This window comes from Triturus cristatus, chromosome 1_2 (genome assembly GCF_964204655.1).
Source record: "Triturus cristatus chromosome 1_2, aTriCri1.1, whole genome shotgun sequence".
In the NCBI taxonomy this organism is placed as follows: Eukaryota; Metazoa; Chordata; class Amphibia; order Caudata; family Salamandridae; genus Triturus; species Triturus cristatus.
The window spans coordinates 1,148,524,720-1,148,540,274 of record NC_140580.1 but is presented as its reverse complement, the minus strand read 5'-3'; the positions used below and the strand labels follow the sequence as shown (position 1 = coordinate 1,148,540,274).

Below are 15,555 nucleotides of genomic sequence, written 5' to 3'. Positions count from 1 at the left end.
GCTACCACCTCGTCACATCACACCCTAGGTACCACATCACACCCTGGGTACCACATCACACCCTGGGTACCATCTCACACCCTGGGTACCACCTCGTCACATCACACCCTAGGTACCACATCACATCCTAGGTACCACATCACACCCTATGTACCACCTCACACCCTGGGTACCACCTTGTCACATCACACCCTAGGTACCACATCACACCCTAGGTACCACATCACACCCTAGGTACCACATCACACCCTGGCTACAACCTCATCACATTAACACATACTACAATCTGAGTAGAGCCCTGCTGCATCACGTTCTGGTGACCTTCACGTCTCATCATGAGTCACATCACAGCCTGGCTACCACCTCGTCACACCACACCCTAGCTACCACCTTGTCAAATCACACCTTGGTTACCACCTCATCACATCACACCCTAGGTACCACCTCACACCCTTGGTACCACCTTGTCACACCACAGCCTGGGTACCACCTCGTCACATCACACCCTAGGTACCACCTCAAACCCTGGGTACCACCTCGTCACATCACAGCCTGGGTACCACCTCGTCACATCATAGCCTGGGTACCATCTCGTCACATCACACCCTGACTACTACCTCGTCACATCACACCTTGGTTAGCACCTCATCACATCACACCCTAGGTACCACCTCACACCCTGGGTACCACCTCACATCCTGGGTACCACCTCACACCCTAGGTACCACCTCACACCCTAGGTACCACCTCACACCCTGGGTACCACCTCGTTACATCACACCCTGGGTACCACCTCGTCACACCACACCCTGGCTACCACCTCGTCACATCACACCCTAGGTACCACATCACACCCTGGGTACCACATCACACCCTGGGTACCATCTCATCACATTAACACATACTACAATCTGAGTAGAGCCCTGCTGCATCACGTTCTGGAGACCTTCACGTCTCATCATGAGTCACATCACAGCCTTGCTACCACCTCGTCACATCACACCTTGGTTACCACCTCATCACATTACACCCTAGGTACCACCTCACATCCTGGGTACCACCTCGTCACATCACAGCCTGGGTACCACCTCGTCACATCACACCCTAGGTACCACCTCAAACCCTGGGTACCACCTCGTCACATCAGAGCCTGGGTACCACCTCGTCACATCACACCCTGGCTACTTCCTCGTCACATCACACCTTGGTTACCACCTCATCACATCACACCCTAGGTACCACATCACAACCTAGGTACCACCTCACACCCTGGGTACCACCTCGTCACATCACACCCTAGGTACCACATCACATCCTAGGTACCACATCACACCCTATGTACCACCTCACACCCTGGGTACCACCTCGTCACATCACACCCTAGGTACCACATCACACCCTAGGTACCACATCACACCCTGGGTACCACATCACACCCTGGGTACCACCTCATCACATTAACACATACTACAATCTGAGTAGAGCCCTGCTGCATCACGTTCTGGTGACCTTCACGTCTCATCATGAGTCACATCACAGCCTGGCTACCACCTCGTCAAATCACACCTTGGTTACCACCTCATCACATCACACCCTAGGTACCACCTCACACCCTTGGTACCACCTTGTCACATCACAGCCTGGGTACCACCTCGTCACATCACACCCTAGGTACCACCTCAAACCCTGGGTACCACCTCGTCACATCACAGGCTGGGTACCACATCACACCCTAGGTACCACCTCACACCCTGGGTACCACCTCGTCACATCACACCCTAGGTACCACATCACATCCTAGGTACCACATCACACCCTATGTACCACCTCACACCCTGGGTACCACCTCGTCACATCACACCCTAGGTACCACATCACACCCTAGGTACCACATCACACCCTGGGTACCACATCACACCCTGGGTACCACCTCATCACATTAACACATACTACAATCTGAGTAGAGCCCTGCTGCATCACGTTCTGGTGACCTTCACGTCTCATCATGAGTCACATCACAGCCTTGCTACCACCTCGTCACATCACACCTTAGTTACCACCTCATCACATTACACCCTAGGTACCACCTCACACCCTGGGTACCACCTCGTCACATCACAGCCTGGGTACCACCTCGTCACATCACACCCTAGGTACCACCTCTAACCCTGGGTACCACCTCGTCACATCACAGCCTGGGTACCACCTCGTCACATCATAGCCTTTGTACCACCTCGTCACGTCACACCCTGGCTACTACCTCGTCACATCACACCTTGGTTACCACCTCATCACATCACACCATAGGTACCACCTCACACCCTGGGTACCACCTCACATCCTGGGTACCACCTCACACCCTAGGTACCACCTCATACCCTGGGTACCACCTCGTTACATCACACCCTGGGTACCACCTCGTCACACCACACCCTGGCTACCACCTCGTCACATCACATCTTGGTTACCACCTCATCACATCATACCCCAGGTACCACCTCACACCCTGGGTACCACCTCGTCACATCACACCCTGGGTACCAGCCCATCACATGATGAAGCACATCGTAGTCTGGACACCGCCCCTTCACATCTTGAGCCTTATCACACTGGGGGAGCACCCCTTGCCAACGTAAGCCGCACTGCGTCCTACGAACCCCGCTGCCCCTCCCCCCCAAACCCCCCCTTCCCCCCCCCCGCACCAGGGACACTGGCGGTCTGGGGGGAGCGGACTAGAGGAAGGCCTTTCAGAAATTGTTCTGTCTTTTATCCCAAGTGTTTGTCCATTGACCGATGTGTCCACTTCTGTCCCTCTCACAGGAGAACCCGTACCTCTGCAGCGACGAGTGCGACGCCTCGAACCCGGACCTGGCCCACCCCCCCAAGCTGATGCTGGACCGGGAGCAGGAGGGGCTGGCCACCTACTGGCAGAGTGTGACCTGGAGCCGCTTCCCGGAGCCGCTGGTGGCCAACATCACCCTGGCCTGGAACAAGAGCATCGAGCTGACGGGCGACATCGTGCTGACCTTCGAGTACGGCCGTCCGACCGTCATGCTGCTGGAGAAGTCCCTGGACTACGGCCGGACCTGGCACCCGTACCAGTACTATGCCGACGACTGCATGGAGGCCTTCGGCATGCCGGCGCGGCGCGTCAAGGAGCTGTCGGCCACCAGCGCCCACCGCGTGCTCTGCACCGAGGAGTACTCGCGCTGGGCGGGCTCCAAGAAGGAGAAGGACGTGCGCTTCGAGGTGCGGGAGCGCTTCGCCATCTTCGCCGGGCCGGACCTGAAGCGGATGGAGAACCTGTACACGCGCATGGAGAGCGCCAAGGGCCTGAAGGAGTTCTTCACGCTCACCGACCTCCGGCTGCGGCTGCTGCGGCCGGCCCTGGGGGGCACCTACGTGCAGAGGGACAACCTCTACAAGTACTTCTATGCCATCTCCAACATCGAGGTCACTGCCAGGTGAGCTGGGCGCGCGCGGGGTCTGTGGGGTCACTCCCGGGGTCTGTGGGGTCACTCCTGGGTTCTGTGGGATCACTCTCGGGGTCTGTGGGGTCACTCCCGGGGCCTCTGAGGGCACTCCCTGGCGCAGTCACTCTGTCTGCTTCTGCCCTTCACTTCAGCTGCCCTCGTTGTCTCTTTCTCTCTCTAATAGGCCCTCCCTGGCACAGTCACTCTGTCTGCTTCTGTCCTTCACTTCAGCTGCCCTCGTTGTCTCTTTCTCTCTCTAATAGACCCTCCCTGGCGCAGTCACTCTGTCTGCTTCTGTCCTTCACTTCAGCTGCCCTCGTTGTCTCTTTCTCTCTTTAATAGGCCCTCCCTGGCGCAGTCACTCTGTCTGCTTCTGCCCTTCACTTCAGCTGCCCTCGTTGTCTCTTTCTCTCTCTAATAGGCCCTCCCTGGCGCACTCACTCTGTCGGCTTCTGCCCTTCACTTCAACGGCCCCTCGTTGTCTCTTTCTCGCGCCAAGAGGCCCTCCCTGGCGCAGTCATCCTGTCTGCTTCTTCCCTTCACTTCAGCTGCCCTCGTTGTCTCTTTCTCCCTCTAATAGGCCCTCCCTGGCGCAGTCACTCTGTCTGCTTCTGTCCTTCACTTCAGCTGCCCTCGTTGTCTCTTTCTCTCTCTAATAGGCCCTCCCTGGCACAGTCACTCTGTCTGCTTCTGTCCTTCACTTCAGCTGACTCCGTTGTCTCGTTTTGTCGTCAAGAGGCCCTCCCTGACGCAGTCACTCTGTCGGCTTCTGTCCCTCTGTCTGCTTCTGTCCTTCACGTCAGCGGCCTCTCTTTGTCTCTTTGTGTCGCCATGTCCCTCTCTCTCCATCACTGTTGCAGTCCCTCTTGGGACTGCGACAGTGATGGAGTCTAAGTCATGACCTCCACACCCCTGCCACTCCCATCCCCTCACTCACACCCTGCAGCCCCTTATACTTTGCATTTTCCACAAAGACTTCCTTTCCACCTCTCACCATAGCTTGTTGCCTCTCAGCCCAGCGTGAAATGTTTAGTCAACGTTGGGGGTTCAGTAGTCAATAGCGCACTGCATTCTGGAACGAATACTGTTTTTACTGCATGCCTGGGTCCCCCAGGGCCCACAGTGTTGTTGGCTCCAATGACAGGGCGTCAGGAAACGGGGCCCGTCACACATTACAGGGTGAGTTGAAGTTTAAGAGGCCGGTGCTGGCGACATTCAGCCTTCTACCTCGGGTGAGATCGGACGCCTCCCACTAGCAGGAACGGCAAACCCCCCCTCTAGAGTGGGAGGAGTCAGGGACGTAGGGCAGGGGGAATCACCGCCATGGGCAGGAGGCTCGAAGTGTGAGATTTCTCACAAGTGACATCAGATATCAATAGTGATCACATCACAATTATGCCATTAGTGGTGACATCAGATCCAGTAGTGATGACATCAGATACCAATAGTGATTACATCACAACGATGCTAATAGTGATGACATCAGATGCCAATAGTGATCACATCACAATTACAAAAACAACAGTTGAAGGACAGAATGCAGAACAATGTCATGCATTCACCCCAGTACAGAGATCTGGGCCTAAATCCATCGATTATTTGCTCACCATGCCATTCCAGTTTGAACCCAGCCATATGCAAATCCGTCTTGACCCTGTGCCTCATGGGAACAGTCCAGCCCGAACTGCCAAGCCAGGTCCTCCCTGGACTGGAAACAAGCTTCCTAGGACCGGTTTCGGGGTTTCACCCCTCTTCAGCCAGGATAGCTTGATTCCAGTGGCATGGAGAGCAATTATGCCATTAGTGGTGACATCAGATCCAGTAGTGATGACATCAGATACCAATAGTGATTACATCACAACGATGCTAATAGTGATGACATCAGATGCCAATAGTGATGACATCACTCACAGATGGAGGTTCAAGCAGATCTTCTACTTGACTTCGGTCGTATGCGAAACCCAGTTCGATGAATCCTCCTGTACCCCCAAAAAGTTGTCTAAGAATTTTAATGCACCCCGGACCATCTTGCACCCTAGTAGAATCTCTTCCTTCTTTTTATGCGCCCCAAGACTCTGGCGTTGGTATGGCTGCCCTGCTCCCCTTCAGGGACTCCGGCACTGCAGGATCCGCGAACCAAGACCCCTCCTTCCCTCGTCACCCCCCGCCCCCATCACCTTGAAGCAGCCTCTTGGCTGTGTTAGCATTTTATAAACACCCAACATTACATATCTATTGAACGCAGAGGAGCCCTGCTGAAAATGTCTGTTACTAGCATAACAGCTTGCTGGGCAATGCATGCCCCTTTCATGACCGACATAGCAGCCATGCTCTTAAGTGCTAGTGCTGCCCATTATAGGCTAAGAACCCACTGAGAAGTGCTGGCACTAGCAGGTCATCGTAAGGTAGCTCTGCTGAGAAGTGCTTGAGATGGACTGGTATGGCTACTATGTTCAGAAGTGCCAGCAATGGAATGTGTAATAACTCTGCTGAGAAGTGCCAGTAATGTGTATTACCACAATAGTAACTCTGCTGAGAAGTGCCAGCAATGGAATGTGTAATAACTCTGCTGAGAAGTGCCAGTAATGTGTATTACCACAATAGTAACTCTGCTGAGAAGTGCCAGCAATGGAATGTGTAATAACTCTGCTGAGAAGTGCCAGTAATGTGTATTACCACAATAGTAACTCTTCTGAGAAGTGCCAGCAATGGAATGTGTATTTCTACAATGGTATCTCTGCTGAGAAGTGCCAGTAATGTGTATTACCACAATAGTAACTCTGCTGAGAAGTGCCAGCAATGGAATGTGTATTACTACAATGGTATCTCTGCTGAGAAGTGCCAGTAATGTGTATTACCACAATAGTAACTCTGCTGAGAAGTGCCAGCAATGGAATGTGTATTACTACAATGGTATCTCTGCTGAGAAGTGCCAGTAATGTGTATTGCCACAATAGCAACTCTGCTGAGAAGTACCAGCAATGGAATGTGTATTTCTACAATGGTATCTCTGCTGAGAAGTGCCAATAATGGGTATTGCCACAATAGTAACTCTGCTGAGAAGTGCCAGCAATGGAATGTGTATTACTACAATGGTATCTCTGCTGAGAAGTGCCAGTAATGTGTATTGCCACAATAGCAACTCTGCTGAGAAGTGCCAGCAATGGAATGTGTATTACTACAATGGTATCTCTGCTGAGAAGAGCCAATAATGGGTATTGCCACAATAGTAACTCTGCTGAGAAGTGCCAGCAATGGAATGCGTATTACTACAATGGTATTTCTGCTGAGAAGTGCCAATAATGTGTCTTGCCACAATAGTAACTCTGCTGAGAAGTGCCAGCAATGGAATGTGTATTACTACAATGTTATTTCTGCTGAGAAGTGCCAATAATGTGTATTGCCACAATAGTAACTCTGCTGAGAAGTGCCAGCAATGGAATGTGTAATAACTCTGCTGAGAAGTGCCCGTAATGTGCATTACCACAATAGTAACTCTGCTGAGAAGTGCCAGCAATGGAATGTGTATTACTGCAATGGTATCTCTGCTGAGAAGTGCCAGTAATGTCCTTTACTACTATAGTAACTCTAATGAGAAATGCCAGTAATGCTCTTTACTATTCTAGTAAGTCTTCTCAGAAGTGTCAGTAAAACAGTAGCTGCCTGAACAGGTAAGCGTGGTGGGGGGGTTCGGGGCAGGGGCAGTGGTGGCTGCCTCTGTAAGGGCGTGGTGAGGCCGGTCGGGATAAAAACAAAAAAATAAACGTACCTGCTTTGACGCTGAATCCTCCTCTGTCTTCTGTGCCTTCTTCCCGGCTGCTGCCTGCATCATGAGCACCCAGGCCTCCGGACTTTGCCAGCCAATCATGACGCTGCAGGAGAAGCGCTGTGATTGGTCTGAGCGGCCTGTTTGGCCGCTCAGGAAGTGCCTGGGGAGGCTGGGCATGTTCTCCAGGGTGCTGTGCAACACAGCCCAATGGAGAACATGCCAACTAGGCATGACTGTTTGGCCGGTCCTAGACGGCCGGTCAAAGTGTCCGGCACACGTAGGGAGGGAGTGCAAACCACTCCTGCGCCCCCTGCCCGAGCTCACCCCACCCCGCCCAGTGTCACAAAAGAAAATAAAACAATAACTTCTTGTTATTATCATTTTAGTTTTATTTTCAGCTGCTCAATGAGCAGTGGGGCGACGCTCCGCTGCCGAAGCGGAGGAGCTCGCACGGGGGGGGGGGTTGGTGAAAGTGACATACGACAGAATAGGGAATATAAAATAAAGAAAGAAAACCACGAACCTTGCCCTCGCTACATTGCCGAATTGGCGATGCGGCGAGCTCAAGGCAAGTGATTTTATTTATTTATTTCATATTCCCTATTCCGTCGTATGTCACTTTCAACCACCCCACTCCTGCCCCACTGTGCTTACCTGCACGGGCCGCCACTGCATTAATGCCCTTTCTCTACTATAGTAACTCTGATGAGAAGTGCCACTAATGTCCGTTACTAATACAGCAGCCCTGCTGAGAAGCACTGGTACTGTCCATTACTAGCAGAGCAGCCCTGCTGAGAAGCACTGGCACTGTCCATTACTAGCACAGCAGCCCTGTGGAGACACACTGGTACTGTCCATTACTAGCGCAGCAGCCCTGCTGAGAGCACTGGCACTGTCCATTACTAGCACAGCAGCCCTGTTGAGACACACTGACACTGTCCATTACTAGCACAGCAGCCCTGTTGAGACACACTGGTACTGTCCATTACTAGCACAGCAGCCCTGCTGAGAAGCACTGGCACTGTCCATTACTAGCACAGCAGCCCTGCTGAGACACACTGGTACTGTCCATTACTACTACAGCGCCCTGCTGAGAAGCATTGGTACTGTTCATTACTAGTACAGCAGCCAATGCAGACCTGCTCAGAAGTGTTGGTACTATCAATTACTTGTCTTGGGTCCTAGTCTTGGGTCGTGGTCCTAGTCTTGGGACCTAGTCCTAGTCTAGGTCCTAGTCTTGTGTCCTAGTCCTAGTCCTAGTCTTGTGTCCTAGTCCTAGTCTTGGGTCCTAGTCCTAGTCTTTGGTCCTTAGTTCTTGTCTTGGGCACTAGTCCTCGTCTCATGCCCTAGTGCTACTTTAGGGCACTAGCCTTGGATCCTAGTCCTAGTCTTGGGTCCTAGTCTTGGGTCGTGGTCCTAGTCTTGGGACCTTTTCCTAGTCTAGGTCTTAGTCCTAGTCCTGGGACCTAGTCCTAGTCTAGGTCCTAGTCCTAGTCTTGAGTCCTAGTGCTAGTTTTGGGCACTGGTCCTAGTCTCATGCCCTAGTGCTACTTTAGGGCACTAGCCTTGGGTTCTAGTCCTAGTCTTGGGTCCTAGTCTAGGTCCTAGTCCTAGTCTTGGGTCCTAGTCTTGGGTCGTGGCCCTAGTCTTGGGACCTAGTCCTAGTCTAAGTCCTATTCCTAGTCCTGGGTCCTAGTACTAGTTTTGGGCACTGGTCCTTAAACATCAAACTTCTGCAGAAATCATTAAGGAGCCAACACGAACAGATCCAAACCCTCGCAGAAACCCTTATGTGGACATCTTAAGTATTGCAAGAAAATCCATACATCAGAGAAATACTACTTTCAACAACCTCTGCTGGTTAGCCAGGCTCACGCCCAGCAGGGCCCTGAGGACGAGCAGCTCAGCTGCAGATGCGCTCCTGCAGAGGGGTTCATACCCCCTGGTCGGCCCTGGCCCATCGCTTCCATTCCCACAGAAGCCAGACCCGATTTCTGACTGATCAGCGGCAGGCGGAAGTGATCACAGCATCTAGAGGGCGGGCCCAGTGGTTTTGGGTGGAGAGGGCCACATCCCAGCCCCGCCTCCTCGCGCGGCTCCTGAGCGGTGCAGCAGCCTGTTCTATCCTTAAAAGGGTGACATTGAACTCAGTGTCACAAACCTCATTCACATGGAGGAGTGAGGAAGGAAGCGAGCGGTGTCAGCACAATTGACCCCCCCCCCCTCTCTTCAAAAAAGGCCCTGAATGGATCCGTGGTGGCATCACACGGAAGGGATCAGCTTGCTCTGTAACTGATGCTAATTAAGCGAAGACAAGAAACCCTCTGCATTCAGCAGCTAAATTGGAGCTGGGGTTATTGTTAGCTGTGAATCAATGCCGGATCATGGACCAGGCCCGGAGTGCTAAAACTGGGGGAACCTGAGCTCCCTCTGGGAGCGCTAAAGGATGCAGAGTTCCAGCGCAAGAATGACAGCGAGTGCCTGCATCACTGCGTGGACGAGTCTGGGATACACCTGACAGCGAGTGTCTGCATCACTGTGCGGAAGCGTCTGGGATAGACCTGACAGCGAGTGCCCGTATCACTTTGCGGAAGAATCTGGACACACCTGACAGCGAGTGCCCGTATCACTGCGCGGCAGAGTCTGGGATACACCTGACAGCGAGTGCCTGCATCACTGTGCGGAAGCGTCTGGGATACACTTGACAGTGATTGCCCGTATCACGATGCGGAAGAATCTGGACAAACCTGACAGCGAGTGCATGCATCACTGTGCGGAAGAATCTGGACAAACCTGACAGCGAGTGCTTGCATCACTGCATTGAGGAGTCTGGTATACACCTGACAGCGAGTGCCTGCATCACTGCAAAGAGGAGTCTGGGATAGACCTGACTGCGAGGGCCTGCATCACTGCACTGAAGTGTCTGGGATACACCTGACAGCGATTGCCTGCATCACTGCACGGAAGAGCCTGGGATACACCAGTCTGTGGGTGCACTATCATCCCTGCGCAACGGAGTCTGGGATACACCTGACAGTGAGTGCCTGCATCACTGTGCGGAAGAGTCTGGGATACACCTGACTGCGAGTGCCTGCATCACTGCATGGAATAGTCTGGGATACACCTGACAGTGAGTGCCTGCATCACTGCGTGGAAGAGTCTGGGATACATATGACAGCGAGTGCCCATATCACTGGACGGCAGAGTCTGGGAAACACCTGACAGTGAGTGCCTGCATCACTGCGTGGAATAGTCTGGGATACACCTGGCAGCGAGTGCCTGCATCACTGTGCGGAAGAGTCTGGGATACACCTGACAGCAAATGCATGCATCACTGTGCAGAAGAGCCTGGGATACACCTGTCTGTGGTGCGCTATCACTGCGCGACTGAGTCTGGGATACACCTGACAGCGAGTGCCTGCATCACTGCGTGGAATAGTCTGGGATACACCTGGCAGCGAGTGCCTGCATCACTGTGCGGAAGAGTCTGGGATACACCTGACAGCAAATGCATGCATCACTGTGCAGAAGAGCCTGGGATACACCTGTCTGTGGTGCGCTATCACTGCGCGACTGAGTCTGGGATACACCTGACAGCGAGTGCCTGCATCACTGCGTGGAATAGTCTGGGATACACCTGACAGCGAGTGTCTGCATCACTGTGGGGAAGAGTCTGGGATACACCTGACAGCGAATGCATGCATCACTGCGCAGAAGAGCCTGGGATACACCTGTCTGTGGGTGCGCTATCACTGCGCGACTGAGTCTGGGATACACCTGACAGCGAGTGCCTGCATCACTGCGTGAAATAGTCTGGGATACACCTGACAGCGAGTGCCCATATCACTGGATGGCAGAGTCTGGGATACACCTGACAGCGAGTGCCTGCATCACTGCGTGGAATAGTCTGGGATACACCTGACAGCGAGTGCCTGCATCACTGCGTGGAATAGTCTGGGATACACCTGACGGTGAGTGCATGCATCACTGCGCGGAAGAGCCTGGGATGCACCTGTCTGTGGGTGCGCTATCACTGCACCTGAGTCTGGGATACACCTGACAGTGAGTGCCTGCATCACTGCGTGGAATAGTCTGGGATACACCTGACATCGAGTGCCTGCATCACTGTGCGGAAGAGTCTGGGAGACACCTGACAGCGAATGCATGCATCACTGCGTGGAAGAACCTGGAATAAACTTGTCTGTGGGTGCGCTATCACTGCGCGACTGAGTCTGGGATACACCTGACAGCGAGTGTCTGCATCACTGTGCGGAAGAGTCTGGGATACACCTGACAGCGAGTGCCTGCATCACTGCGCGGAAGAGCCTGGGATACACCTGTCTGTGGGTGCGCTATCACTGCGCGACTGAGTCTGGGATACACCTGACAGCGAGTGCCTGCATCACTGCGCGGAAAAGCCTGGGATACACCTGACAGCGAGTGCCTGCATCACTGCGTGGAAGAGCCTGGGATATACCTGACAGCGAGTGCCTGCATCACTGTGCGGAAGAGTCTGGGATACACCTGACAGCGAGTGCCTGCATCACTGTGCGGAAGAGTCTGGGATACACCTGACAGCGAGTGCATGCATCACTGTGCGGAAGAGTCTGGGATACACCTGATAGCGAGTGCCTGCATCACTGTGCGGAAGAGTCTGGGATACACCTGACAGCGAGTGCCTGCATCACTGCGCAGAAGAGCCTGGGATACACCTGTCTGTGGGTGCGCTATCACTGCGCGACAGAGTCTGGGATACACCTGACATCGAGTGCCTGCATCACTGCACGGAAGAGCCTGGGATACACCAGTCTGTGGGTGCACTATCATCACTGCGCAACAGAGTCTGGGATACACCTGACAGTGAGTGCCTGCATCACTGTGCGGAAGAGTCTGGGAAACACCTGACTGCGAGTGCCTGCATCACTGTGCGGAATAGTCTGGGATACACCTGACAGCGAGTGCCTGCATCACTGCGTGGAATAGTCTGGGATACACCTGACGGTGAGTGCATGCATCACTGCGCGGAAGAGCCTGGGATGCACCTGTCTGTGGGTGCGCTATCACTGCACCTGAGTCTGGGATACACCTGACAGTGAGTGCCTGCATCACTGCGTGGAATAGTCTGGGATACACCTGACATCGAGTGCCTGCATCACTGTGCGGAAGAGTCTGGGAGACACCTGACAGCGAATGCATGCATCACTGCGTGGAAGAACCTGGAATAAACTTGTCTGTGGGTGCGCTATCACTGTGCGACTGAGTCTGGGATACACCTGACAGCGAGTGTCTGCATCACTGTGCGGAAGAGTCTGGGATACACCTGACAGCGAGTGCCTGCATCACTGCGCGGAAGAGCCTGGGATACACCTGTCTGTGGGTGCGCTATCACTGCGCGACTGAGTCTGGGGTACACCTGACAGCGAGTGCCTGCATCACTGCGCGGAAAAGCCTGGGATACACCTGACAGCGAGTGCCTGCATCACTGCGTGGAAGAGCCTGGGATACACCTGACAGCGAGTGCCTGCATCACTGTGCGGAAGAGTCTGGGATACACCTGACAGCGAGTGCCTGCATCACTGTGCGGAAGAGTCTGGGATACACCTGACAGCGAGTGCATGCATCACTGTGTGGAAGAGTCTGGGATACACCTGATAGCGAGTGCCTGCATCACTGTGCGGAAGAGTCTGGGATACACCTGACAGCGAGTGCCTGCATCACTGCGCAGAAGAGCCTGGGATACACCTGTCTGTGGGTGCGCTATCACTGCGCGACAGAGTCTGGGATACACCTGACATCGAGTGCCTGCATCACTGCACGGAAGAGCCTGGGATACACCAGTCTGTGGGTGCACTATCATCACTGCGCAACAGAGTCTGGGATACACCTGACAGTGAGTGCCTGCATCACTGTGCGGAAGAGTCTGGGAAACACCTGACTGCGAGTGCCTGCATCACTGCATGGAATAGTCTGGGATACACCTGACAGTGAGTGCCTGCATCACTGCGTGGAAGAGTCTGGGATACATATGACAGCGAGTGCCCATATCACTGGACGGCAGAGTCTGGGAAACACCTGACATCGAGTGCCTGCATCACTGCGTGGAATAGTCTGGGATACACCTGGCAGCGAGTGCCTGCATCACTGTGCGGAAGAGTCTGGGATACACCTGACAGCGAGTGCATGCATCACTGCGCGGAAGAGCCTGGGATACACCTGTCTGTGGTGCGCTATCACTGCACGACTGAGTCTGGGATACACCTGACAGCGAGTGCCTGCATCACTGCGTGGAATAGTCTGGGATACACCTGACAGCGAGTGTCTGCATCACTGTGGGGAAGAGTCTGGGATACACCTGACAGCGAATGCATGCATCACTGCGCAGAAGAGCCTGGGATACACCTGTCTGTGGGTGCGCTATCACTGCGCGACTGAGTCTGGGATACACCTGACAGCGAGTGCCTGCATCACTGCGTGGAATAGTCTGGGATACACCTGACAGCGAGTGCCCATATCACTGGACGGCAGAGTCTGGGATACACCTGACAGCGAGTGCCTGCATCACTGCGTGGAATAGTCTGGGATACACCTGACAGCGAGTGCCTGCATCACTGCGTGGAATAGTCTGGGATACACCTGACAGCGAGTGCCTGCATCACTGTGCGGAAGAGTCTGGGATACACCTGACAGCGAGTGCATGCATCACTGCGCGGAAGAGCCTGGGATACACCTGTCTGTGGGTGCGCTATCACTGCACCTGAGTCTGGGATACAACTGACAGCGAGTGCCTGCATCACTGCGTGGAATAGTCTGGGATACACCTGACATCGAGTGCCTACATCACTGTGCGGAAGAGTCTGGGATACACCTGACAGCGAATGCATGCATCACTGCGCGGAAGAACCTGGAATACACTTGTCTGTGGGTGCGCTATCACTGCGCGACTGAGTCTGGGATACACCTGACAGCGAGTGCCTGCATCACTGCGCGGAAGAGCCTGGGATACACCTGTCTGTGGGTGCGCTATCACTGCGCGACTGAGTCTGGGATACACCTGACAGCGAGTGCCTGCATCACTGCGCGGAAAAGCCTGGGATACACCTGACAGCGAGTGCCTGCATCACTGCGTGGAAGAGCCTGGGATACACCTGACAGCGAGTGCCTGCATCACTGTGCGGAAGAGTCTGGGATACACCTGACAGCGAGTGCCTGCATCACTGTGCGGAAGAGGCTGGGATACACCTGACAGCGAGTGCATGCATCACTGTGCGGAAGAGTCTGGGATACACCTGACAGCGAGTGCCTGCATCACTGTGCGAAAGAGTCTGGGATACACCTGACATCGAGTGCATGCATCACTGTGCGGAAGAGTCTGGGATACACCTGACAGCGAGTGCCTGCATCACTGTGCGGAAGAGTCTGGGATACACATGACAGCGAGTGCATGCATCACTGTGCAGAAGAGTCTGGGATACACCTGACAGCGACTGCATAGAAGAGTCTGTAAACAACTTGGTCAATTGTCTGCTCTTCTCTACCTGCCACCCCAGCGGATACAAGTGCTCAGCAGTGAGCTTAGATGCAGGCTGAACCTTTTGTAGGGACATAATCATGTTCAGTCGACGTTTCATCCACAGACTGAGATCTAAATGGTAATTGATCTAATTGACAATACTTCAGGCAACTAAGCGCTGCAGTCCTCGAGGCACACAGGCTGAGACCAGGCAGGTTTTCAGAGCCCTATTGTACAGTACAGGGTGGTTTTGAGTCCTGTTCTTGCACTCTTATGCTTTCGGTGCATGTTTTCACATGCCCTCTCCCAGGGCACTTACCTCTGATGCACAGAGGCCTGCATCCCACACAATGCACAGTCACTCTGTGAAGTGCCCCAGTTTGAGTTGGGGGGGGTAATTAAATATGTCCTATTATTTATTTACCATTAATCTACATCACAACAAGGCCTAGCCTGCCAACCTCCCATCCATTCTATGGCCTCACCTCAGAGACAGACTTTATACTTTACAGCCCCTAACCATCTGTTCCATTGTTTTGCTTCATAGGAGGAACTGCATTCTTTCCCTCCCACAAGTTCCTAGAGAGCTCCTAATCTTCCTCCAGAGTAACATCTCCTCCACAACCCTGCCTTACGAGTAAAACGTGAAGGAAATATTGTAAGACTCACTCATGAATTGTATTCAATTCTGTGACATTGTTGTGTCTACTTTTTCAGCCGCGGGCATACAACCTGCCTGTTTGAATAGGGCTATTTTCCTTTGTAGGACCTCACACAGGCTTAGCAGTAGAAGATGCGACAGA

At 53.5% G+C, this 15,555-nt stretch overlaps 1 protein-coding gene across 2 annotated transcripts in view; it reads left to right on the top strand.

Annotated features, from left to right (window-relative positions):
* NTNG2 (netrin G2) overlaps window positions 1-15,555 on the top strand; it is a 485,923-nt gene that overhangs the window by 153,832 nt on the left and 316,536 nt on the right. For both annotated transcript variants that reach the window (XM_085613924.1, XM_085613925.1), the window contains exon 3: window positions 2,821-3,464. In XM_085613924.1, coding sequence (XP_085470050.1) covers window positions 2,821-3,464 — 644 coding nt within the window. The remainder of the gene's footprint in view (window positions 1-2,820; window positions 3,465-15,555) is intronic.